This window comes from Fusarium sambucinum, chromosome I, assembly GCF_050947815.1.
Source record: "Fusarium sambucinum isolate potato_lamoka chromosome I, whole genome shotgun sequence".
Classification (NCBI taxonomy): Eukaryota; Fungi; Ascomycota; class Sordariomycetes; order Hypocreales; family Nectriaceae; genus Fusarium; species Fusarium sambucinum.
In genome coordinates, this window is record NC_139294.1 from 9,730,297 (window position 1) to 9,754,094 (window position 23,798).

General features: G+C 48.0%; 7 protein-coding genes across 7 annotated transcripts; 4 read left to right on the forward strand and 3 right to left on the reverse strand.

Annotated features, from left to right (window-relative positions):
* Nucleotides 1-837: 837 nt before the first annotated feature.
* FSST1_005878 (cysteine desulfurase) lies at nucleotides 838-2,609 on the forward strand (the record flags this gene model as incomplete). Its single annotated transcript, XM_083232193.1, has 3 exons — nucleotides 838-1,099; nucleotides 1,170-1,993; nucleotides 2,187-2,609. 3 exons carry the CDS (start codon nucleotides 838-840, stop codon nucleotides 2,607-2,609), a joined length of 1,509 nt encoding a protein of 502 aa, XP_083089308.1.
* Nucleotides 2,610-3,840: 1,231 nt separating this feature from the next.
* On the forward strand, nucleotides 3,841-4,436 carry FSST1_005879 (uncharacterized protein; the record flags this gene model as incomplete). Its single annotated transcript, XM_083232194.1, has 2 exons — nucleotides 3,841-4,137; nucleotides 4,188-4,436. The coding sequence occupies 2 exons, from the start codon at nucleotides 3,841-3,843 to the stop codon at nucleotides 4,434-4,436; spliced, it is 546 nt and encodes a 181-aa protein (XP_083089309.1).
* A 1,155-nt stretch (nucleotides 4,437-5,591) lies between these two features.
* Nucleotides 5,592-6,850, reverse strand: FSST1_005880 (uncharacterized protein; the record flags this gene model as incomplete). The annotated part of the gene is made up of 2 exons (XM_083232195.1): nucleotides 5,592-5,751; nucleotides 5,811-6,850. 2 exons carry the CDS (start codon nucleotides 6,848-6,850, stop codon nucleotides 5,592-5,594), a joined length of 1,200 nt encoding a protein of 399 aa, XP_083089310.1.
* Nucleotides 6,851-8,974: 2,124 nt separating this feature from the next.
* Nucleotides 8,975-9,540, reverse strand: FSST1_005881 (MARVEL domain-containing protein; the record flags this gene model as incomplete). Its single annotated transcript, XM_083232196.1, has 2 exons — nucleotides 8,975-9,211; nucleotides 9,268-9,540. The coding sequence occupies 2 exons, from the start codon at nucleotides 9,538-9,540 to the stop codon at nucleotides 8,975-8,977; spliced, it is 510 nt and encodes a 169-aa protein (XP_083089311.1).
* A 1,425-nt stretch (nucleotides 9,541-10,965) lies between these two features.
* FSST1_005882 (autophagy protein 5) lies at nucleotides 10,966-11,814 on the forward strand (the record flags this gene model as incomplete). The annotated part of the gene is made up of 2 exons (XM_083232197.1): nucleotides 10,966-11,274; nucleotides 11,359-11,814. 2 exons carry the CDS (start codon nucleotides 10,966-10,968, stop codon nucleotides 11,812-11,814), a joined length of 765 nt encoding a protein of 254 aa, XP_083089312.1.
* Nucleotides 11,815-12,282: 468 nt separating this feature from the next.
* Nucleotides 12,283-13,725, reverse strand: FSST1_005883 (WD40-repeat-containing domain protein; the record flags this gene model as incomplete). Its single annotated transcript, XM_083232199.1, has 1 exon — nucleotides 12,283-13,725. The coding sequence occupies one exon, from the start codon at nucleotides 13,723-13,725 to the stop codon at nucleotides 12,283-12,285; it is 1,443 nt and encodes a 480-aa protein (XP_083089313.1).
* Nucleotides 13,726-14,150: 425 nt separating this feature from the next.
* FSST1_005884 (uncharacterized protein) lies at nucleotides 14,151-14,892 on the forward strand (the record flags this gene model as incomplete). Its single annotated transcript, XM_083232200.1, has 2 exons — nucleotides 14,151-14,292; nucleotides 14,348-14,892. The coding sequence occupies 2 exons, from the start codon at nucleotides 14,151-14,153 to the stop codon at nucleotides 14,890-14,892; spliced, it is 687 nt and encodes a 228-aa protein (XP_083089314.1).
* Between the last annotated feature and the right edge of the window lie 8,906 nt (nucleotides 14,893-23,798).

The following is a 23,798-nucleotide window of genomic DNA, read 5'->3' on the forward strand; positions in this document are numbered from 1 at the left end:
TCTTTGACCGATGTTACTACTCAAGTAAGTAAATCTATAATGCCCATCTTTGACACTAAGACTGAATCAATGATGAGTTGCAATGGAAGCTTCCATTTAACTGATGCCTTGAGGTTTGGAGGTTACCTATGCCACTCAAGCTGCCTATTCTGCTAAGGTAATAAGTACTGTAGCCAGCCACAACTGCGTCATGGTAGTCGGGTTGCGTCACTAAACAGCTTTTAGGGATCAATCTCACTCAAGCCGTTCACTCACTGCCACCATGGACATCTGTCTATAATCCCTTCGGAGAATGCGGACGGGCATATTGTACTCATAAAACCCGAGATACAAAGCACCGAGATTACGATTTGAAGAAAGTACGTAAAATAAAGTCAATAATCACTGCCTCTACCCATGCGAAGCAAAATTACAAGTCCTAAAAGGGTCTTTCTGAAGCTCAACATGCAGAACATGCTTTCTGCTTACTGGGTATGCCCACAGGCTCGACAAAGCAATGCAAAGACATGAAAATCCATCTCTAGGCTTGAGTATTCGAGCAATTACTTGCCACGACAAATTGATGACATTTCCATCTCTTTCTCCTCACGGCTTGGTTTGCCGTCCGCTACAACCTAAGGCCTAAAAAGAGCGCTCCCCGGCTTTTTAGGCCAATCACTGTGCCGGAATCCACGGAACCTTATCACCGAGTGCCCGAGCCGACCAAGCTAATGACAAATTCTCGACATGGAGCTCAACGTCTCCACTGGAATTCGCTTCTTGTCTACTTCTCCCACTGGCTTCGCTCGACGTTTTTTCTTCGTCCTTGCAACTGCCAGGAATTAAATTCCATCCATCATGTCTTCCAAATTCGCATCTTGCGCCCTGCGCTCGGCAGGCCGAGTCAGCTTGAGCCCGGGCTCTCGCGTTACTATGGCCCCTCTCCGGGGCATGGCTCGCGCAGCTGCTGTGGCGAGGCGAACATCACGAAGAGGATATGTTACCGAGACCAAGAGAGATAATGCCCAGGTCGAGACGGCTATCAAGCTCGACAAGTCAGCTTTTGCAGACATTCCTCCCCCTGGCACTCCCTCCAATGCCAAGGTGAGCCCAATGGCTGGTATGTGCATGATCTAAGCTGTCGCAGCATAGCGACCTTTCTTAGGGTTGAGGCTAATTTTCCCATCAAGAGGTCTTGAAGTCAGCAGCAGTCATGGAAGAGGGCCAGCGTCCTATTTACCTCGATATGCAGGCTACCACACCTGTCGATCCTCGAGTCCTCGATGCTATGATGCCTTTCTACGTCGGCGTCTATGGTAACCCTCATTCGCGGACACATGCCTACGGCTGGGAAAGCGAGAAGGCCGTGGAGGATGCGCGTGAGCACGTTGCAAAGCTTATCGGAGCTGACCCTAAGGAAATCATTTTTACCAGTGGTGCTACCGAAAGCAACAACATGAGCATCAAGGGTGTTGCTCGCTTCTTTGGCCGTTCCGGCAAGAAGAAGCACATTATCACAACACAGACAGAGCACAAGTGTGTACTTGATAGCTGTCGTCACCTTCAGGATGAGGGTTTCGAGGTCACCTATCTGCCTGTTCAGAATGATGGACTCATCAAGATGGAAGATCTTGAAGCTGCCATCCGGCCTGAGACCGCTCTCGTCAGTGTCATGACTGTCAATAACGAGATTGGTGTCATCCAGCCTATTGAAGAGATCGGCAAGCTGTGTCGATCAAAGAAGATCTTCTTCCACACTGATGCTGCTCAGGCTGTGGGCAAGATCCCTCTCGACGTTAATGCCATGAACATTGACTTGATGTCGATTTCGTCACACAAGATTTACGGCCCCAAGGGTATTGGTGCCTGCTATGTCCGAAGACGTCCCCGAGTTAGATTGGATCCCCTCATCACCGGTGGTGGTCAGGAGAGAGGTCTTCGAAGCGGAACTCTTGCTCCGTCACTTATTGCTGGCTTTGGTGAAGCTTGTAGAATCGCTTATGAGGAAATGCCCGTGAGTACTACCTACCCCATTTTTTTGATATCCTCCCCTGTTTTAAGTGATGAGTTGCTCTACACATGCATGGCTTTCTGAATGGCCTGTGACAAGGCCGGCCGTGTTGATCGAAGCTTCTGTCTGATTTACAATGATTCTCCATTCTTTGTTTTCATCGATATCTTGAATGCAAGACACTAACCGATGATAGTACGATACAAACCGTATCAAGTACCTCTCAGACCGCCTACTTAAGGGCCTTTTGAGCATGGAACACACAACACAGAATGGTGCCCCCGAGTCCTTCTATCCCGGCTGTGTCAACGTCTCCTTTGCTTACGTCGAGGGAGAGTCGCTCCTGATGGCTCTTAAGGATATTGCTTTGTCTTCTGGCAGTGCTTGTACTTCTGCTTCTCTGGAGCCCAGCTACGTCTTGCGCGCGCTTGGCAACAGTGATGAAAGCGCCCATAGTAGTATTCGATTTGGCATCGGTCGCTTTACCACTGAGGCGGAGATTGATTACGTCCTCAAGGCAGTCCAAGAGCGTGTTAGTTTCTTGCGTGAACTGAGTCCCCTGTGGGAGCTCGTACAGGAGGGTATCGACCTCGACACTATTCAGTGGAGCCAACATTAGGCTGTCCTGTAATGAATACGACGACTATCACACTTACCCCGACTTCTCTGACCAGTGTCAGGCACGGGATGTATATCAAGGACGTTAATGACAAAATGGCCGGCTGGAGCGAGGCTCAGCCGTGTCTGTATAGCATACTGTAATATCAGAGATACCTCTTTCTTTAAATTCTGGGGATGAAAACAGGGAGTAATTGGTTCAAGGAGCTTGCAATTATCGGGGTGTCTGGTCCAAAGGCGAACAAACAGGCGCCTCTTTCAAATGTTGCAACAGTTAGGAATAGTCTTTACCTATTGGAAACGAATGATCAGAGCAGATCAAAGGCCATAGTCGCACAAAATGAGACACGATAATTCACTATGGTACAAATTCGACCACGTTCTTCGTTATGAAAATGGTGCCATACTTGACGCAAGAGTTAGTGATTTTTCCACCTTTGCGGTTGGTTGCTGTTGGTGGTGTAACCATCCATGTTTGCCTGTCATAAATGTCTCACGCAGCCTACGAGGATCACATGCATGGAACCCCCTTGGAAACTGTCGATGGGATTTGCCTCCAATCTCGATCTTCCCGTCAGGTGCCCTGCAATGTTGATCCAAAGCCATTACGTTGCTCATCCACTTTTAGAACACCTCAGCATACCTCAGTATCAGTATCCAAGATCATGCAGTGAGTTATACATGGTGCGATGAAGAGACTGTCAGCCAAGGACTTCTATTGTCCGTACGTTCTATCAACCTTTAGAAATCACCTCTCTGTAGCCTTGCAAGTACGTATGAGAGACTAGTACCTACCTGATGTTAATACCTTCTTACGTCGATATTTGATTGTCTACCTATGGAAGCTGCATGACTAGATATTTTAATGGAAACCTGCACCACAAACGCGGCTTCCAGCGCTTGTTTCGTGGCACTGGCACAGGTCGTTTGTTTGGTATCAAGTGGCGTTGACGTCATACACAAAGATCCGCTTTCAAGGTGTCACTGAGAGTGCTAGAAATGATGACATCACTTACATGTATCGCGACTGCCTGGCAGCCGCCTTGTAAGTGAAGCCTTCCTTCCTGTCATGATGGACTTCCATTTAACGATTATAAAGTCTCCTTCCTCACTACCCCCTCCTCTGCTCATTTTCATTCCTCCATCAACAACCATCCTTGAATCCAAACACCAAAGCACACTTTGAACACATTCATCCTACACACAAACCACACACACAAAACACCTTCAACATGTCTGACCAGCCCCAACCTTCCACTCTCAAGTCCGTCATCGACTCTACCACTGGTGCTGTCCAGAATGCTATTGGCAGCTTGACTGGCAACACAAGCGACCAGGCTGCTGGCGACCTCAAGAAGCAGAAGGCTGAGGCCGAGCACGATGCTTCCCACGCTACAGCTAAGCTCCCCGGTGCCACTCTCTCTGGCTCTGGTGCTGCTGCCAAGGACGACCCTAACCGCACTGAGGGTTCTTGGAACCAGACTGCTGGATCCGCCAAGGAGACCATCGGAGGTCTTATCGGCAACGAGGTGAGTCAATTACGACTATTTTACGTCTGATCATTGCTAACATTTGCCAGTCCTTGAAGCAGCAAGGTCGTGAGCAGAACCTTGAGGGACGCAACCAAGAGGCCAAGGGTCAGCTCAGTGACCTCGGATCTGGTGTCAGCGAACGTGTTCAAGGCACTGTCGGAGGTGCCGTCTCCAACCTCACTGGCGACAAGGAGAAGGAAGCTCACTACGACGAGCTCCGTGCCGAGGGCAAGACCCGTCAGCGTGGCGTCGAGCATGATGTCCAGAAGCAAGCTGAGGCTGAGCACCGCGGTTAAAGCATGATACGCCACTGCCTACCATGAACATCAGGCTAGGACGAACATGAGAGACGATGAAACATGATACCCACAGTTGACCTGAGCGGATCAAGGAGATCCAGTTGATAATAGTCCTAATAAACACAATGAATCTTTATCTTTCTGTCCCATTACTGTTGCTTATTCCGACATAGAGTCCATCATACGAAAGGATAGTATACTTTGATTCTGACAACACTGGTTGTCAGAGTGACATTACCGTACAGGAGACTAATTGTGACTATATCGAGATATGTTGACGCTGCCAAATGTACTCACTTTCCAGTGCAAAAGTTGTACAAGTACCATGTTCACCTGGCTGTCTCGGAACAGTGCTCTTGTAGAGGACATGACTTTGTCGTCATGGCCCAGAAGTTATCATGCATATTTTATACACGCCATTCTGAACTGCGTAACTCACATCGGTCTAGGCAACTCGCTCTTGATACAAAATACGCTCGCAATAACTTTATACGTCTCATAGGAGCCCCGCATCGTGTAGCCAACTGGCAAGGCTGTTTAGCTTCTTTGTAAAACCGAGCATGGATACCTGCCTTGGAATTTGACGCTCCAACTCCACGAGATGATGGCAAGTGGCCTCAACTTGGGTCATGGAGAATCTTGCTATGTCTACTACAGGCAAGCTGTCGTATTTCCTCAGCAACTTATACACGCTTACGTATTTCTATAAAGGGAAGAACAATCTCCCCTATTCAAGGACTCATTTCTAGATTGAAAGTATGTTCCGGTTCACCTTACAAAATTCCTCGCCATTCAGCTACCCAGGTACAGTAAGGAACCCTAGTTTCTAACAACTGTATTATAGAGAGCAATTGGTTTAATAAATAATCTGAAAGATTCTAAATAGAACCGTTCATTATCTGATCAGAACATTCCAACCTTTCCGGAGCCATCGATAAGTTATACAAAGGTGTGTTCAATGTCAATAAGATATCCTCAAATCAATAGTAGTTTCCTCTTTAGCATTCATAAATTCGACACTTTGGCAAAGTGAATTCAGTATCGATGTCACATGAGCAGAAATTGTTTAAATAAAGAATAGTTCATTAATATTCATTAAAGAAATGTTGCTAAACATATCCATCAACAGTCATTAATTCCATTTCCCTCCATTTACAAGCCGCGGTGATGTTCTTTGTCAACGCTGCTGTGCCGGCGGCTGTGATCTGACTCAAGGTTGTCGTGGGCAATCTCAGTAGGGACATGCTTCTGCATGATGGAAGGGGGAACCTGAGTAGCGTCGGTAGGGTCACGGCCGGCAAAGTTGGGTTCGCTGTAAAAGTACCAATGGTGAGAAACAGTTGACGATCGGGTTTGTCGAGGGAGACTTACGAAGTCTCAAAAGTCTTCTCCTTTCCAACAGTCTTGCTGCCGTCAAGGTTAGAGTCGACGCGAGGGTCGGCCTTGTTGAGCATGTCAGACTTGTGAGGACCAGCAGTCTTGGGGGCAGGTCCGGGGTTGGTGCTGTCATAGGCGGTGTTGCCGGTCATGTGAGAACCAGAGTGAGTACCGCTCAGGCCAGAGCTGTGAGTACCGGTAGGACCGTGAGCACCAGCACCGTGGCTAGAGAAGCCAGAAGTGCCAGTGGTGGTCTGGTCGTAGGTGTTACCACCGAGACCTCCAGAGCGGCGAGAGCTGTCAAGGTCGGAGTCAACGCGGGGGTCGGCAGCGTTGGCAGCACGGCTGCTGTGGGGGCCGGTAGTTCCCTCAGGAAGGCCAGAAGAGTGGCCGGTAGAGCCGAGTCCGGTGGAGTGGCCGGTAGAGCCGAGTCCGGTGGAGTGGCCGGTAGAGCCAAGTCCGGTGGAGTGGCCAGTAGAGCCAAGTCCGGTGGAATGGCCGGGCATGTTCTCGGAGTGAGAGCCGATACCGCCAGCGGTGTGGCCAGCTCCGGTGCGTCGGGAGCTGTCCAAGTCAGAGTCGACTCGGGGGTCAGCGGCATTAGCAGCACGGCTGCTGTGGGGACCGACACTGCCCTCAGGAAGGCCAGAAGAACGACCCATGTTCTCGGAGTGAGATCCAATTCCACCGGTAGTATGGCCAGTGGTGTGGCCAGCAGTGCCGGTGGTAGAACCTAGACCACCAGTGGTGTGGCCAGTGGTGTGGCCAGCAGTGCCGGTGGTAGAGCCTAGTCCACCAGCGGTGTGACCAGCTCCGGTGCGTCGGGAGCTGTCCAAGTCAGAGTCGACTCGGGGGTCAGCGGCATTGGCAGCACGGCTGCTATGGGGACCGGTAGTTCCCTCAGGAAGGCCAGAAGAGGTGTTGTGAGTGTTGTGAGTGCCGTGAGTGCCGTGAGTGTCGGTGGTGGTAGAGTCGTGCTTCTTGTCCTTGTCGGAGTGGATAGCTTCCTTAACCTTGTTGATGAGACCAGACATGATGATTGTTGTTTGTGGTGTAGTTGTTATAGTGTTTAGGTATATTATAGATGAGTTGAGCTGATTGAGCTGAAGTTCAGATGCTTTTGGGTATCTTGAGAGTTGTTTGTTGTTTATGATGATGAGGGAAAGATAATTCCGAGGAGGGATGCCCTGATTCTTATATAGTTGAGAATAGTCATCCTGGCGGCTTGCATCTCGATGGCTTCATCAGCAACAAGTAACAAACTGGGCAGAGGACCTGACACACAAAGCCAAACACAAGCTCTTGCGATTCCCACCTTCCTGGCTACCTCAGTTTGCGTCATAGCATTTACCCCGATCGTTGGAGAACTCCATCTCCCGCTTCAAGCTTCTCAGCATGGACTGGGATTGGTGGCGGAAGATGGCATATCAGCCAGGGACAACCTAGCGTCATGCCACGCGAGATATGACGTTGACGACTTGTAGGGCAGAAAGTATCAAGAGCAAGGCTCAAGCACTGGGAAGGGGAATTCTTGTTGTTCCAACAACGCCAAGAGTGCTGCTGTGGAGCAGGAGACGGGATTGTAAGAGAGATGACGAGGAGGCTCCGTGGCTGAAAGAGAGATCAACAGGTTGGCGTGATGCATGCCGTAAGCTAGCGGAGTCAAGCTGTGGCGAGTGACGGACCGTTGTGTATTGTGGCCCAGGTGGCGTCAGCTATCCCGAAAGTGGGCCAAAAATGCAAGATTCAGAGGCTCTTTAGCGCCGATTATAGTGAGACCTAGGCCCCCAAAGGTCCATGTTTTCTGTCATTACAGGGCTGTCCCCCGCTAATTTCTGGGTTTGAAACCAAGCTACCCCGCGGTTGAAGACTTCAAAGAAGTTGGCAACAGCGTGTCGTGTCCAGGTCCACCAGCCACTTGAGAGCAAACCAAGGCGGGCGGGCAGGCACAGCACAGTGGAAATGACACCAGGATAGTGGCCGTTTTTTCCGGACCCAGCCTAATCTAACCTACCTAACTCAATGGAGAGACAAAGACAAGACAGTAGGTACCTAGCAGCTTATGACAGCATGCCTCATTACATCCGGCGGGCCAAGACCTGCTTGAGACGGTTCTAGCTTCTTGTAGCACGGGTGGAAAGCAAGGTCACAAGGTATTACAGAAAAAATAGATGCGGAGAATATCGTACTTGCCCCCTGTAAAAGATGCGCAAGCAGATAGGTACTAAGGCACTGACTGGCTTCCGTTCCTGTTTGCTAGATGCTTTATGCCTACTAACAGTAACGCGTAAGACTGCCTGCCCCTGCGCCGGGAGGCGGAACGAGGATTATCTTGGTCGTAGATCTCGATGATCATGGAAACAAGACGGAAGTCTTTGTTGGAGGCTGATCAAAACGAATCAGGCCAGGTTCGAGAAAGCTCGTGATCAAAATCCCAGGCATTTTAGTACAGTGTGTATGAACTCTAGTTCTTCTTCATCATTAGCACGACATGCAATTCCTGATGATCAGGTTCTGGCGAATAGTTGGTATGAAAGGATGGGGATTTGAAAAGACCGGATTAGATTTCGGTTCTATTGGTCTGCTAATTGCAGATCATGACATTGAGCCCCGTTGTTTCATGTTTGAAATATGCTTTGGGTTCGTAAATATGACGTCGCATAGATAATAAAGCAAGAAAGGATGAGATGAGAAAAGACAAGACATGAATGAAGCACAGAAAATAAGGAAGTGCCCACGTTGATCGATTGGCGAGATAAATATAGTACCTATACAGTGAGTAAGAAAAATACATTACATTGCATCGATTAGTAGGCAAAAGGCTAATAAGTCATATCCATTATTCGTAACAATCCAACCGCTCCTTGGCACAGTATGTATCCGTCCGTATATTCTACCTAATCCGCGTTATACAACGCCAAGTTCCAACCCAAAAAAGACATTGACAAGAAAAACAAGGAAATCCTCCATCAAACTATGCATTAGTTCCCACAAGAACACGGTAACTCGGAATGTTTCACGCAATCCAATCACTGCCAAGACTAACAGTCAGTTGGTCAACTTAGAATTGGATCACCGCCTAGCGCTTTTGGAAAAGTCTTCAGCGGACACGGAAAGCTTCAGGCTAATTGCTGCTGCAGACGGGCATGGGCTTAGACTCAAACTCTGCTGCGGAACCAAGGGCCTCGGCGACGGTTGTGGTGGGCATCTTCGGCTCTTCGTGCAGTGCGCTCTCTCTTCCTGACCCAGAAGAAGCCGACGAGGGCAGAGACGAGCCAAAGGAGAGCTGAGAGGAAGCTGAATGCGATGACAGCCTTGGTCTTTCCGCACTGGTCTCCATGCACTGGGTGAACGTTATCCCAGTCAAAGACACGACCGCAAGAGGTGCCGACAAGCTGTTGAATGCCGTTAGTTCATGTTACCACTGCCGAGAATACTGTAAGTGACTCACATCGACGAGAAGACCGAATACGATCCACCAGTTGATGGACATGAAGATGTCCAGAGGCCAGTGGACAAAGGTGCTCGAGAACGGGATCAGAAGAAGTAGAGAAAAGAGTATGCCCAACGCGGCAACGACCTCGGTGTAGATAAAACGACCGAGTTGCCATGAGCTTGCACCGCGGGCATTGTGAAGGTATTCTCCGTTGACGCCAGCGACGATGGCCGCAAAGACAAGCTCTGCCGCTCGGAGGACCAAGCTGACAACACGATCAAGAGCCATGGCTAGCGATGCAGCTTATGATTTGCTGTGATAAAGTAGAGTTTCGGTGTGGCTCTTTTTGCTGAGGTTTCTGGGGATACTGCTACTCTTTTCTAAATCAATATCCCCAGGAACCACGCTGGTTATTTATCTGATCAACTCTTCAATACAACTCCCACATCTCTTGGCCACATGATAATGAATGACGACCTCCCTCAACAAACTCCTAAATTGAAGCCGGTTTGAGACAGTGTCTTGGCTCTGAAGCTCTTTGACACGTCTACCGTGGCTCATGGCAGGTCATCAGTGCAATAAATTGCCAGATGAGGTCATGCGGACCAGGCCTCGGTGAGAGGTGTGGTGAGTAGAAACAACTACCATTCGGCAGATTCACTATGCATTGCCGTCCTTCCTAGAACAACAACCCTTTGTCTCTGGGCTAAAACACAAATGATGTCGCAAGCCAAGAACCATGATTCAAACGACTGGACAATTCATGCCTTTCTTTTTTCTTGCATTCAGATGCCGTGATGCCGATGCCAATGCCACGCGTTTTTGCCAAGTAGGCTACCCTTGAGCCTCTTACATCGTCCAAGGCGCTTGATTTACAACACACATATTGGATAGAGCCAGGACTTTGACCTTTCTAATTTATTAGAATCACTCCAAAGTCCTAGACGGACGAGATGATCATGGTTATCAGGGAGTTTGCAGTTAATCGGTTAAAACTGCCAGCGCACAGTCGTTCATACTGCCATCAGATATAGCGAATGATGTAACAGTCTGCTAAATCACAGAAAGCCTTCTTCTTCTTACATACCAAACAAACGGTTTCCCTTTCATGACGATGTGACAACAGATGGAAAGTTTCCTTTTCCCTGTCTGATTGGATGTTGTTGTCGTAACCTTGACTATCAAAGCAACTCTTGGATGCGACGCTGAATGCGCAAAACTTGAGTTCAAGCGCAGTACCTTCTGATGCGCATCCAGAAGCCTGTTTTCAGCAAATACTCTGAACGGCATTTTATGAAGAAAAAGAAAAAACCATTATTGTGTTTTTGTAGTACAAATTGTCCAGCCAACTAAATGGTAGTTGTTTGACTATCCCCATTGCCGTAATAGCAGTGAATAGGTACACTCAAACTTCACACGCTATATCACAGAAAGACAAGCTTAAGAGCGCAAACACATTTTAAGAAAGTAAATATTATTAAAATTCATTTCTATTGATAACATCTCTTAGCATAATAGTAAAAGCAAAGTCTATGCTATGCATACCTATAAGCATATCTGTACAATGCTTATTAATCACATGAACAAATCCTACCCTAAACACTCCAAACTCAAGATTGTAGCCTTACCAGGTATCACGCCGTGCCTCACTCGGTCGACATCTCTGACAACCCGCAACGGCCAACTCACAAACTCCACCATGCCCTCGTAATAATGTCCTCAACCATCCCGCAGGCTCTTTGGAGCGCCCAAATCCCGCTGCACATTACACATTCTGCCTCACCGACAACGCCTTTTATCACAAGTATTCCACGCTTCAGCTACCTGGCTCTTCTTATACCCAGGCTATCGACTTTTTTCAACTCTCCTTGCTCGAGCTTTCACTTTGAAGATGTTCAGCTAAGGAATTTGGCAGTGGGTTTGCTAGTTGACCTATATCAACCCGGTCTGCCATGGAGATTGACTGTGAATGATGGAGTGGGCTGGGACATTGCAGATACGTTTCTCAACTGTGTAAAAGAAGTGAGTAAAACAGGGAGCTAGGTTATAGTTTATATGGATAACCCGGTGGAAGATATGCTTTAGACAAGACACTGACTCGCATAGGCGGACTTTATTCGAAATGGTAACGCAAACCAAATCATGAAGATGTCGAAAGAAAACACCACTCAACTATGGAACGCAGTCATAGACAATGATCACACTTCTTTCAATCGCATCAACAGTCGTCTCCTCAACGCACCTACAGCTCTCAAACACGTCCCTATCCGCATATATGTTCCCACCAGCGGACCAGACTCATCAGCAACGCACCCAGAGTACGCCACATTCAAAGTCATCCAGTCTCTCATGGCCGCGACAAGTTCAGACCGTCGCCCCAAACTTCTAGGACAAGCGCTAAAGGAGGTACTTCCAGGCCTTTTCCCAAGCAGTCGTGATCCCATTCTCGCAAAGGTGGTGATGCACGGCGCTGGTGTGCCGTTTAATGCACCTCTGGAAGAACTGATGCGTGAAGCTGCGTACCCGGATGGCTGGTTGTGCCTAGTCGTTGTTGTTTTGTGATGGAACAGGGATCGTTATATCACAGGGCGTTTATGGCGTTTGGGCGGAGTTCTGTCACTTCATCAACGACGTGTAGGCTACTGGTGTTACGGAAGCGTCGTTGCCGCATTATACCATGAATTTGAAGCCACTTGGCGATTAACATTTCGTAATTTATTTGCTTGGCAATGTTTGAGAACAAAAATATATGCTCTATTTGAATCTTTGAGACTTCCGATTATTTCATAAAGAAACGAGATAGCCTAAAACAGTAGACTCCAATAATTCAACAATATTATAAAGCTATAAGGCCATGCTTTCAGATGAGCTTTCGACAAATCTCTATATCAGAATAAAGCTGCATAAAATGACAAGGCAATGGCAGATACTTTCTTCTTCCTTACACAATAAAACCACCAGCTTACGAAGAAAGGCAAGAACAGTAGCAAAAAAGCAAATCATCCCGCCCCTGACAATCCATGCTCTATACTACGTAAAGGTGATCTTTTTGCCCATGAGGCTCTTGTAGGCGTCGTCAACGGCCTTTCTCTTCCGCTGTTTCACTTCTTCATCCTCTTGTATTTCCTCCTCCTCATCCACATCTTCGGGACCTGGCATTTGAGGTGCCCAGGCCCGAATCTGCCCATCCATATGAGAACTGTACACAGCTCCAATAGAGTTCCCGCCGCCCATAACAGGCCCAGCAGGATGTCCTGACCCGCCGGATGAACGCCAGGCTATGCCTGTTATTCTATTCCGCCCCATTTCACTACCTCGTGGCCCTACGGGGTTTGTCACGCCCGGACTTCGGAGTCGCTTTACAATATTACCATCATGGAGATCAAGGATGAGAATCTCCTGATCATTTGGCCAAAACAGAAAGTTGTTTCCGGTCGAGAGGTGAGACGGAGTTACCAAGATACTTGCTGTCTTTGCGTGTTGGTTCTGAATCAAGGAGCCAAAGCTTGCAAGAGTGTTGGCCCCTGTAGCAGCGTCCCATACACGAATGCGACGATCAAGGCCCGCTGATATGATGTACCTCCCATCGTCTGTCCACTGCAGACCATTTACTGCGTCGTCATGTGCCTGTGCAGAGGCGCGGAAGTGCGGGATCTGGCTCGAGTCTACGCCTGCCGCACTCAGATGCTTCATCTTATGAACAATGCCCAACGAATCCTCTTGATCCAGTAATGCTACGACGCCACCAGCACGCCTGATATCCCATATTCGAGCTTTACCGTCTGCATGCCCACTAACGAGAATGTGCTCGTGACGCGGACTCCATGTTGTTGACAGTACAGGGCCGCCGTGGGCCACAAGAGCTTGTATTGCAGACCCAGACTTCAAGTCTACCAGTCGGACTGCCGAGTTCTGCGTGGCGCACGCAACAATTAGATGGTCCGCGATGGGACTTGTTGAGTGGGAGTATATTGTTGCATTAAGATCAAATGTTGCCGATAGGGTGCAGCGCTGCGTGGCCCATAGCTTCAGCCTTTTATCATAGGAACTTGAGAGGAAAGCATCCGGGTCGAAAGGGTAAAACGCGATGTGTGTGATGCCATGACTATGCCCTGGAGAATTCTCTTCCCTTGTAGACCTTGCTATACTGCTCACGGGGCGAAAGGTGTGCACCTTGTGAGGGTTTCCACCAGCTTCAAGATCCCATACCTTGATACCTCCCTCGGCACCACCTGATAGAAGGATCCGGCCATCGAATTTCTCTAGAGCAATGCTGTTGACGCCCGCTCCGTGAGCTTTGATGTTGTGAGCACGTTCATCTACGCCTGCGGGATCAGGTCTCGCTGTTCTCTCGCCATTAAAGCGATACTGAGGCGCTGGCGCAAACGAACGAAGTAGTTCAGAAGTTATGGAGCGGCTGAAGTCCTGAGGGGCAAAATCGCCCACTTCACGAGCGAGGAGATTGGACTGCATTCATTTGGGTTGTACGAGAAAAAAAGTTGTAGATAGGATGTTACTTAGTAGCTTAGTACCCGAAATTACTGTGGTCTTAATGACTGTACAATTGACGATGCCAGCTGATGATGTCAGCTAGAAGGAGGGTCGGGCGGAGGACCAACTAACTCACTGATGACTCCACAATTGACAACCTAAACTTTGCTTCTTCAAAAGCCTTAACTCAACAACATCAATAAAATTAGAACCATAATTGGTCACATACGTCGGGCTTCCTATCAGGCGTTTTATCCTTTTGTGTTGGATCTATATACTCGCAACAGGATTGTCCCACAAATAATGTACACCCGTGGATACAATGAGTACCTGAAAATCACAATCTTTTCTTCACCTTGAAACAAACACTGGCCTGCGGAACAGCCTCATACTACATTATAATCACTATGGATATCTCCAAGGGTCGCACGCGGATAGTACCTGTACATGAAAGAGATTTGTCCTCCGAAAGAGGTAGCCTGACCGCCGAAGAACATCTTAACAGAGGAACGAAACGCAGACATGCAACTGTCTACGACGCTGTAGCAGGTAATCTCTAGATTTTCCTTTCCTATGCTTATATCATTAAGCTCACATAAAGCAGGTAAAGTTTCACATGATCAAGGCCCCGGTACAGAGGCGGAGGAGGCTCAGTACACACCTCGCCATCCAAAGTCCATCAGATACTCCACGAAGGACGTTCCTTTGGCCCCCGATGAAGTCCTCTTCAGACGAAAAGACGCACCCGAGCGTTATCTGGAGCACGACATCTACTATTCTCATGAGCGCGATCTTCCCCGCGGTGGTCAGGGTGTTCTACCAGAGAGTGATCTTCTGAAAGCTATTCATGCATATACAAGCTCATTCTACAGCGCAAGAAACCGCGACCGTCAGGCCATAGATGACAGGAACGTTACTGACCGAAGCATGGATGAAACGGCCCTTTTGGCGTTTGGTATCCTGCTTGAGGAAGCTGGGAAAGAGGTCCTTGGGCGACGAGGTGACCTTGTCTTTACCGAGGGCGCAGATGACGCTCCTGAGAATGGACCCGAGCCAGCCCGTGACACCACCCAATTCGTTGGACACCACGACATCTCTCTGCGAGGACGACCGAAACGAAGAAAGGTGGCCGATAGCGATATGGAGTGACGCAAATCGTTGCTTCGATTGGATGGCCTTTCCAACTTCCGTCGTCTTGACTACGGACCTATCTAAACTCTCATAATGGAGGGTGGTCGAACTTCAAAAACCCTGCTTTGCCGTTGAAACAGCTGGCTACAACCGATAACATGACATATATCGCTGGGCTTTATAAGTCAGAGTTTGATGTTTGGCTCATTTTGAAACACTATGGTGCGATGCGAAGCCTTGGAAAAGCACTGACTGGACTTGTCCTTGCTTAGTGGTGGAATATCAGCTACTGGCATGAATTCACCAGCTGTTAATAACCCAAGGTACGAAACATGTGACCGGGTCTGCGGCGTGACTTATGAAAGTTGTTTATCAGAATGTACCTGCCTGCTCTGTGCAACTTATTATCCACCCAGGCCTATATCAAGACAGCAGCGTTGCAGTCAGCTTGGTTACACAAAAAGAACGTCAGCAGTCCCGTTCCGGCAGCAGATTATCAACATCGGATCGTTTGGTCGCGCCGGATTACCGTACGGTGCCACAGTAACTCGTTTGCAGAGACTTCGGCAAAGCGTTTTGGGGAACTATATGGAATATCAACCAAGTGACGATACAGGGTACCTTTGTTTACATGTTCGCTCCAGGAAGGGATTGGTTAACTACCGAAATACTAAATAATACCAAATGAATCGATTCAGTGTATCAAATGTCCCACTTTCGGAACGGACTACAAAAAAACCCTAAGATTGACAATTCTGCCTACCCTAGCTTTTACAAAGAAGGATGATGGCCGTGACATCCCAGCCCGACTGACCGTGGTTGTGCCAGGTTGGACCCGACGTTTGGGTAACGCAAATATACCTTCAAGGTTTCTTCTGGCTTGCAACTTGTTCTCAGAAGCTGCCTCTTTGATGGAAGATCCCCAGGGTGTCTAGTTCAGCCTGAAGCCGGCAGAAACAGCTCGGCATTCATCATAATAGAAAACCCGAAGTCTCGTTTCGCAAATGGAAGTCGGTCAATCTCCATCAGGGCATGCTGTCGATCGGTCTGTGAAATTTTAATCTTCTTCAACCAAGTATCCTTGTCCTCGGGTCTGATGTACGCACCACTTAACTACCCTGAGCCTTTTCATCTCATCATATCCTTTGTCATCATTTTCTCGCGACCAGGAACGTCGACCAGCGTGGCGAAGCATACAAAGTTTGAACAACTGTTTGTGACGTACAATGTACTTTGACTGATATCCAATGACCGTTACCTCTGGGTAAGTACAGGCATTTACGTCGGGACCAAGAAACTAAGAAACATGCCACTTTGATCTGGGTGTTAAACCTTGTCTCATCTACGGAAGAAGCAATGAATGGGCTTTTCGTTCAATGCCAGACGGTATATGGAGATGGAGCCAGTGTACAGAAGTTGACCCGTCTCCAAAAGCCGTTACAGAGCCCGATTGCGCCTTCATACATGCATACATACACACACAATACATCACCCTCCAACCGTTAATTGACATAATATTTGCCCTTTCTGGACATCAAATGCGGCGTTTAGCCTCATTCCCACTGTATCAGCGATGGAAACAACAATCCTTTATACCGGAGCAGCCTTACTGCTACGTTCTGCCTTCAAGAAAAATGCGGAGCAAGTTATTTGCATATAAGACATAATTGGTTGTCACATCATCAGAGTTGTAATAGTGATTCAGCAATTTCGGTTCATGGTACTAAAAAGATCAGCAGACTGGAGCCGTGGGTTCAGAAATGGGGAAACGTCCGCTTTAAACGCGTCGCGCGACTCAACCCCGAGATCCTGGACCATGCTATGAACACGAAAACTCAAGGAACCATGACGTTGTAGCAATCACAAATCAAGGTGCCCGAACGTTGTCATCATGTCCCGACCTCGTCGTGTTGGTGAGGAGACGAATGAACAAACGTAGCAAACAAAGTCAGCCAAGCAAGAGGGTGCACTTCACATCCGTCATGGGATCGGTCTCTTCAGCTACATTGCATTGCATTGCATTGCATTACATCGTACTCGATTAGCTGCCGATTAACTTAGAGAAATGGACTTGTCGGCCACGTACTTGTTGCATTCATTCGGGACTTGAATTTATCTCTTTGCCGCAGTATTAGAGCTTCCGCTCAGGCCTGGTGAGATGATGTGTTATCAACAAATCATATCATGGCGTGGCGTTTCTAATGCAATATCGGTTGCACGTGTTGAACATAGTACCCAGGTCATGTGGTTGTGTTGATCAATCAGCAACTCGACAAGCACAAAGTTTGTATCGCAATCCCCGCTCGTAATAGTATTCGGTGACTGGTGCCAATAACATCTCATTATTCCCCGCATCGGTGTGTAAATTGTCTCTCGTGACTCGGGTGGCACAGTGATGATGACAACAGCAACATATGTTTGTTGTTGACCGTGGAGTTTGGAGATTGATACGATCAAGATCCGAGTTCAAGTCTAAACCTGATGAGTCTCAGTCTCAGTATCAGTTAGACCGACTTCCCTCGTGCGTGTGGCTTCGGGTACCTGGGCTGGTATTGTGCCAAGTACGCACACACGCCAGTATACTAACGACAAGGTTTGTCTTATTGGAACTGAGACATGGTACTATTGGTGCTGTCGCGTTGGATTTCAGGTTACGGACAGAGGCCATGACTCTGCCAAGCAAATCAATCAGAGGCACGGAATTCCCATACGTGCTGTTCGGTTTAACACGGCGATTTGACAGTATGTACCGTGCGGTAGTCATCCCTTGAATTTAGCCTGAGGGATCATCATATATCCATAATTCAACCACAATGGTAAGCGTGATGCTTGTCTTACTGTCTTGGCTGATGCACATCTCTCTATGCGTGGTGATTCTATTGTCAAGTTTGACAATCGAATCCGTAATACATCCCAGAGATCGGGGCTTCGGTCTCAGCAAGGTTATGTTAGTTGCAGTTGTGGATGAGTTTCAGGATCCATGGAGTGATATAGATATCGCACCTATCTACAGAGAATACCCTATACCTCCCTGGTGGTTAGCTAGGTGTCATATCACCACCTTTATCTTACTGTACCTAGGCGATGATGCGAAATTAAAGAATTGGGTAGACCGAGCTTTGCATGGCATATGAATATCAATTGACTATATCTTATACCATTCAACCCCAACTTGATACATTTGTGAAGTAATTTGGCTTCGGTATAAATGAAGTGATATATAGTTCTTATGTTATCTTCTGGAATTACGTCGCAAGGGTGTCATGCACGAGACAGTATTTGCAACGCTTGGGTATTTTCGCGTACTCGATAGAATACGCATAGGCAGGCAGTTCCCAATACGAACATGTTTGTTTACTCGCTTAAAAGAGAGACCTGCTGCAGTTTGTCATACCCATCCCGGCGTTCGAGCAAGGGAAGGCCATGGCATGCTGAAGCGACGGTTTATTATCACTAACCTGGACACGGCACCTCCAATGTCTCAGCTCCCAAACGAGTTTTAATACGTGCAGATGGACAAAACGCTGTAGTGCATCGAGTATGCCAGCAAGTTGTCAGGAAAAAAGAATAATGTCTATACCTACTAGCCACCGATTGTTGAAATAAACTAATTTTTTTAGTCCTTCCTCAAACATTATCGACATGCTCTAGGACACAATATGGAAATCGGTCGTAGATCACTTTTATTCATTCACCTTGGCGGTATTCCGGCGTGCCGCTTAGTCACGGTGATTCTTTCACTCACCATTCAGCTAAAATAGCGAATGTACAATAGGTAGTGAAATGAGTTTCCGACCAAAGATCGTATCGTTCCGTACAGTAGCGTACGGAACTTGAAGAAACCGATTCCGGGTTCGCACCGGCCCGCAGGCGGCTCCCTTCTGTTAGGTCTCGAGGATCCTTTTGCGAGACAGTCAAGACTCTCACTTCCATCTCTAGCCGGAACGAGAACTGACTCGTTGCTGTGGTTTTGCTTTTCCCTGTGGTCGTTCCCCCCCCTTGCTTCTGCTGCGATGCCTGCAAGTCGGACTCGACTCTGAGAGGTCAACTTGACCCAGTTCCACGTCGTCGGTGCCCCTCGTGTTTCTGTCGGTGTGTGGCTTACTCATTCCAGCTACTGTTACTGTACATTGCGTCGCATTACTGCACTGCACTGTATTGGATGTACAGCACAAGCCACCCGAGTGGAAATCATGCCTAACATTCAGCACGTCTTTCTGGCCAGAGCCCCCCCCCCCCCCCTGCTTCGTGTACGCATGACGTCGCATTCAACGACGCCAGCCTCCCAGACTTCATTTTAGCGGCGTCCCAGAGATCTGGAAAGCTCAAAAGACAGGCGCTCACCGTTCCCAGCCAGGGTCTAATACCGGACCTCCCGTTGAGGGATTCAACAAAGCAAATGAACAGCAGCAGATTAATGACATGTATCTACGTATCTCACACCTTTGTCACGTCACAGGCGTGTAAACACTCAGAATGACAGTCCACAATGTCCTGCTCATGGGCTGTGATCCCAGGATGCAGGATGCGCTAGAAGGATGATCCAGACCAGAAAGAATCATCTCGACCAATGGTTTGAACAGGACCCGATGTGCTGTTCTCTGAGAATCTGGGCTATCTCATGACAGCACCTGAGCCCTAGACGGACAATATGCCAAAGCAAGGCGAGGAGCCGGTGTGACATTTTGCAAATTCTAATAGTGCTAGGGCAGATATTATACGTGCACCATCGTGTTTCTGATACTGATGGAGCTTCCTGCCTCTGATTTATTAAGAATATGGTAATACTGCAAAGTCTACTATGGCTTTCTCCTGTTTGGCAAAACTTTGAGATTGTGATTCACAACCCTGGCCAGAGGCGAAAGTTGGGCACGAATGCCAGCTCGTACCGACGGTTGAAGAAGTACACACCTACGGATACTGTATAATGTAGTCTGATGAATGTCAGCGAGTGACGTTACGATAAGGCCCCTTGGGTACGGGATCGATCATGCCAGGTACAGGTACACTGATACTTCTAGGGGCGATTTTCTTTAACTGCGGCGATGTCTAGGTGCGTGCACGCTCCTCTCGGCCGATTCGACAGCCAAGCTAAGGCTATTAAGTAGCCTGGATACATTGGGCTGCTCGGCGAGTCAGATTGAGCGCGTCTTTGAGCCCCGCGGAGGTTTTTTTCTTTTACCCATCGGCAGGACTATCTTTTTCTCTCTCGCGCGGGATGTCTTGAATCAATGTGTATGTGCGGAGTATAATCACCAGAGATCCTAAAAAGGATGTTTTGATGGATCTCCAAGCGACGATTTCATGCACTCCCCATGCAAGAAATGTATGCTGCGACAAAATGACTGCCAGTCCCAGTAAACTCAAACCGACGGCACGGTGTCTAAAATGATCTGTATCCATAAATCCAAGACACCGACCGGGCCTAAGAGTAGCAGATGAGGCCATGTCACGTTCCAGAAGCCTTTTTGAGCAAGGGCACCGTTGTTGGTAACTTGGCGAACCGATATGAGCATGGCCGGGATCCCCGCCTTCCAGACGTTTGAAGGGAACGTTAGGAACGTTGGAAAACAGGAAGCTACCCTAGCACGCATATAATTCCAAAAGAGACCTGCAGCAAATGGTGCATGAGTTGATATCATCCTCCATGCGGTGAATCAATGAGATCCACTGGCAGAGAACTGTTGGAGATTCACCGTATCTGCTAGCAAAGAGATCAAGGAGCGGTGACGGCCATTGCCTCATCGTGACTTGCTGGCAACTCAATGTAGGTGGTGGTGAGCAGTCAAGTCTTGCTAGTTGCGCATTAGCTAGCAACTTAGGAGATGCCGGGCCTGCTATCTCACTTTGTCGGTCAGAGTAAGAGCATAAAGAGCTAGGAGTTGTGCTATGCCTTCTGTTCGTGGTCTGGCCTCCTCGAATACATTAGTTAAGTACCTACAGAGTAGACTGAGAGTTGTTGTGAACTGAAAATCTCATCGGATGAACGCTGAGACAGGTCAAAGCGTTGGCTGGGACCGGGTTATTCAGATAATCACTGCCAGGGTTTTCTCTGTGATTGTGAGCAATCTCGTTGGTTTTGCACGGCACGGATATGGGTTTTCACTCACCGTCAATGTCATTGAGTAAATGAATAAGTCCTCTCTCATGACGGCCACCTCTCCCTGCAAGCATTGGGCGAGAGAGCCCGAAGATTATTGAAAGATACTACTCTGTACAGTTCCATGGTGATCAAATTAGAGTGGAGCATGCCCCCAGCTTAATGGCGTTTGTTTTTTGTCGATGCGTCGAATATTGGAAGGATGCATGGAAGAAGAAGGTAGGCCGAGTCCAAGTCCGCCTAGCCCGTTCAGCTCGCTTGAATTTTGACAACTGCGGTATTACACGATCCACAACCTGCATTGTCAAACATATTGCCATTTTGACCATGTAGAATAAAAGAGCGATGGCAGTCTGTCACTACGTGCAAGATGGTTTGGACAGAAAATCCGGGGAGGAGGATGCCGACCAAAATCCAGTGCTGAACCGCAAGAGATCATCGCATTGTGAAACAAGAGCAAACAGAATCCATCATGGTGTGCTGTTGAGTCAGGAGAGGATTCGGCAACCGAGCTTTGACCTGAATTGCTGTATGCACGTATGTACTCGTGCTTAACGCTCGAGCAAGTCAAGGTGGTGGTAATATCCACTGATCCATTGAAGCAAGATGATCGACAAGGTCTTTCCAGGGGGCGGTTACTGGACAGCTGCTGTTGGCTCAGAAGTCCCGTCTGAATGGATACTCTGTGTCCTAGTACGGATAGTGAGCTAGGTATTGTCCTGCTTGTCCCCGTATATTTTTCTTATCAAAGACTCGGCAAGTGGTTTCTGCATGACACAAAGTTCAGCAGCGCTTTTGGATGCCGGCACCCTAATAGACATTGCAACATGTTAAGATGGCGCTGCTGCTTTGGTATATCAATGTGTAACGGGCCGTAGGCAGACCGAAGCTAACGATTCAGAGCCTCCTATTGATCGTGTTTATTGATCGCAAATTGAGATGTAGGCAGTCATGACGTCTTTGCCAAAATAAGAAGTGAGGTTGGGAGAGCACAGCTCGAGTAATGGTCTTTGCTTGAAACGCGAATGATTTCCATTCGGTCCCAAGTTGATTGTTGATGACGATAACCAATATGTTTGATATGTCCTTCGTACCTGCCCAGACACTAACTAAAATACTGCCAAGATAATTTGCGAGATACCTGAGGTTAGGACTCAGGAGGGAAGGCCAAGAGCGGAACCCAGCCGCATGGGAGGAAGGAACAATCTGGCGCAAGCTCACACCGAGGAAGAGGTTGAGGGAAAAAGAAAAGCAACTGCCTACCTAGGTACTACCTACCTACTACGTACCTACCTAGGTAATGATCCCCTGTTATGTAGATGCTTACATCCGCTTCAAGAGTCACCTGCAACATTTCACGTGGTTCCGTCTCGGAGAAACCGCACCGCACCGCATTGCAGAGCAGAGCAGCCGGGCAGGGAATCGCCGAGCCAGGGAGATACAGACCTTTTGTCAATGGTTGATTGTGATTGTACGCCCACCGTGATGATCAGTGTCTGTGCTATCAAGTACAGGACAAAGTGAGGCAGTGGAGGATGCTCCATGTCGGTACTGAACGGACTCGAGAACTAATTACAGAAGCGATCTTATGAGAGGGGGAAGAATGTGAGACCTGTCGGATCTGAATGTACCGAGAATATGGATGCACCATGCTCAAGGGTCTTTGTGAGCGATACATTACCTAGACTAGTGACTTGGACCCCTCACATATACGTATTTTACGTATTGCATGGATACGTACAGAGTACAGTACATTGGATGACGCTGATAGTTGGAGTTATTGTATGGATAAAACAACATGGCCAAGTAACTCATGCATTCACTTACACAGCAGCGCCGGTCGACGTTGGGTATCAAGATCCGTTATCTTTCACCTCTTTTCAACGGCCCGTAGTAGACCGGTAAACCTTCTTCTCCATGATCTGCAAGTCCAGTGTGGTTGATGTATACATACATATATACAAAGCTTTTAGACTGGACATGAGAGGAGTCATTGTATATGTCTATCCGTCTCCTTCTAGCGCTTCGAGTTTCACCAAACTTTACTAATGAATGGACTTTAAGCTCACCCCACGAATGAGGAATCCAAACTCTCGTCTGGCCTACTGTAACGTTGGACACTCTTCTTACTGTCCCCAAGTGAGTGAGTAAATACTGGACATGGTAACGGTAGCATTACTGTGTTTATCACATGGATTATAGCAAGTAGATTACACAGAGATGAATTCGAGTTACGTACAGCATGATTTGCGCTTGCTGATGCATCATATCGCGCGGCATAAGCTAAGTATAGGTGGTAGGTAGTAGGTAAATTCCTACCACCAAAGTTTGCCCACCAAGATATCCACTACAGTTTCAGGAAGAAAGGAAAAAAAAAACTCTGCGAGACAACTGCGCTAATCCGTTGTGCGCTACACGACGCCTTCCAGGAGTTGGGCTCCACGCCGCGACCACGAGGCCTCCACTATAACTCAGCGCACCACCATAATCTCCCTCGTTTACCACTTTACCTTTACTGACCTCCACCCAGCCATCATCTCCCGTCTGGAGCTTGTACCTTTTGGTTCGAACGGTCCGTCGCATGGCCTCTCGTGAGCATCCATCCATCCATTTCAAAGTTGCGGTGTTGACCAAGTTCCATCGCATGTCGCGCTTGATTGCATTTACATATGTAGGTATGCGCGCAGCACTATCTATCCAGTAGGTAGTGATTGAGTGGGCTTTCGCTTGCTTACATGCTTATCTGCTTACCTGCTCTAGTACAGTCAGTCGGTGCCCTTCTTTGATCTCATGTACATACATAGTTTGTATCCTGCGACCACGA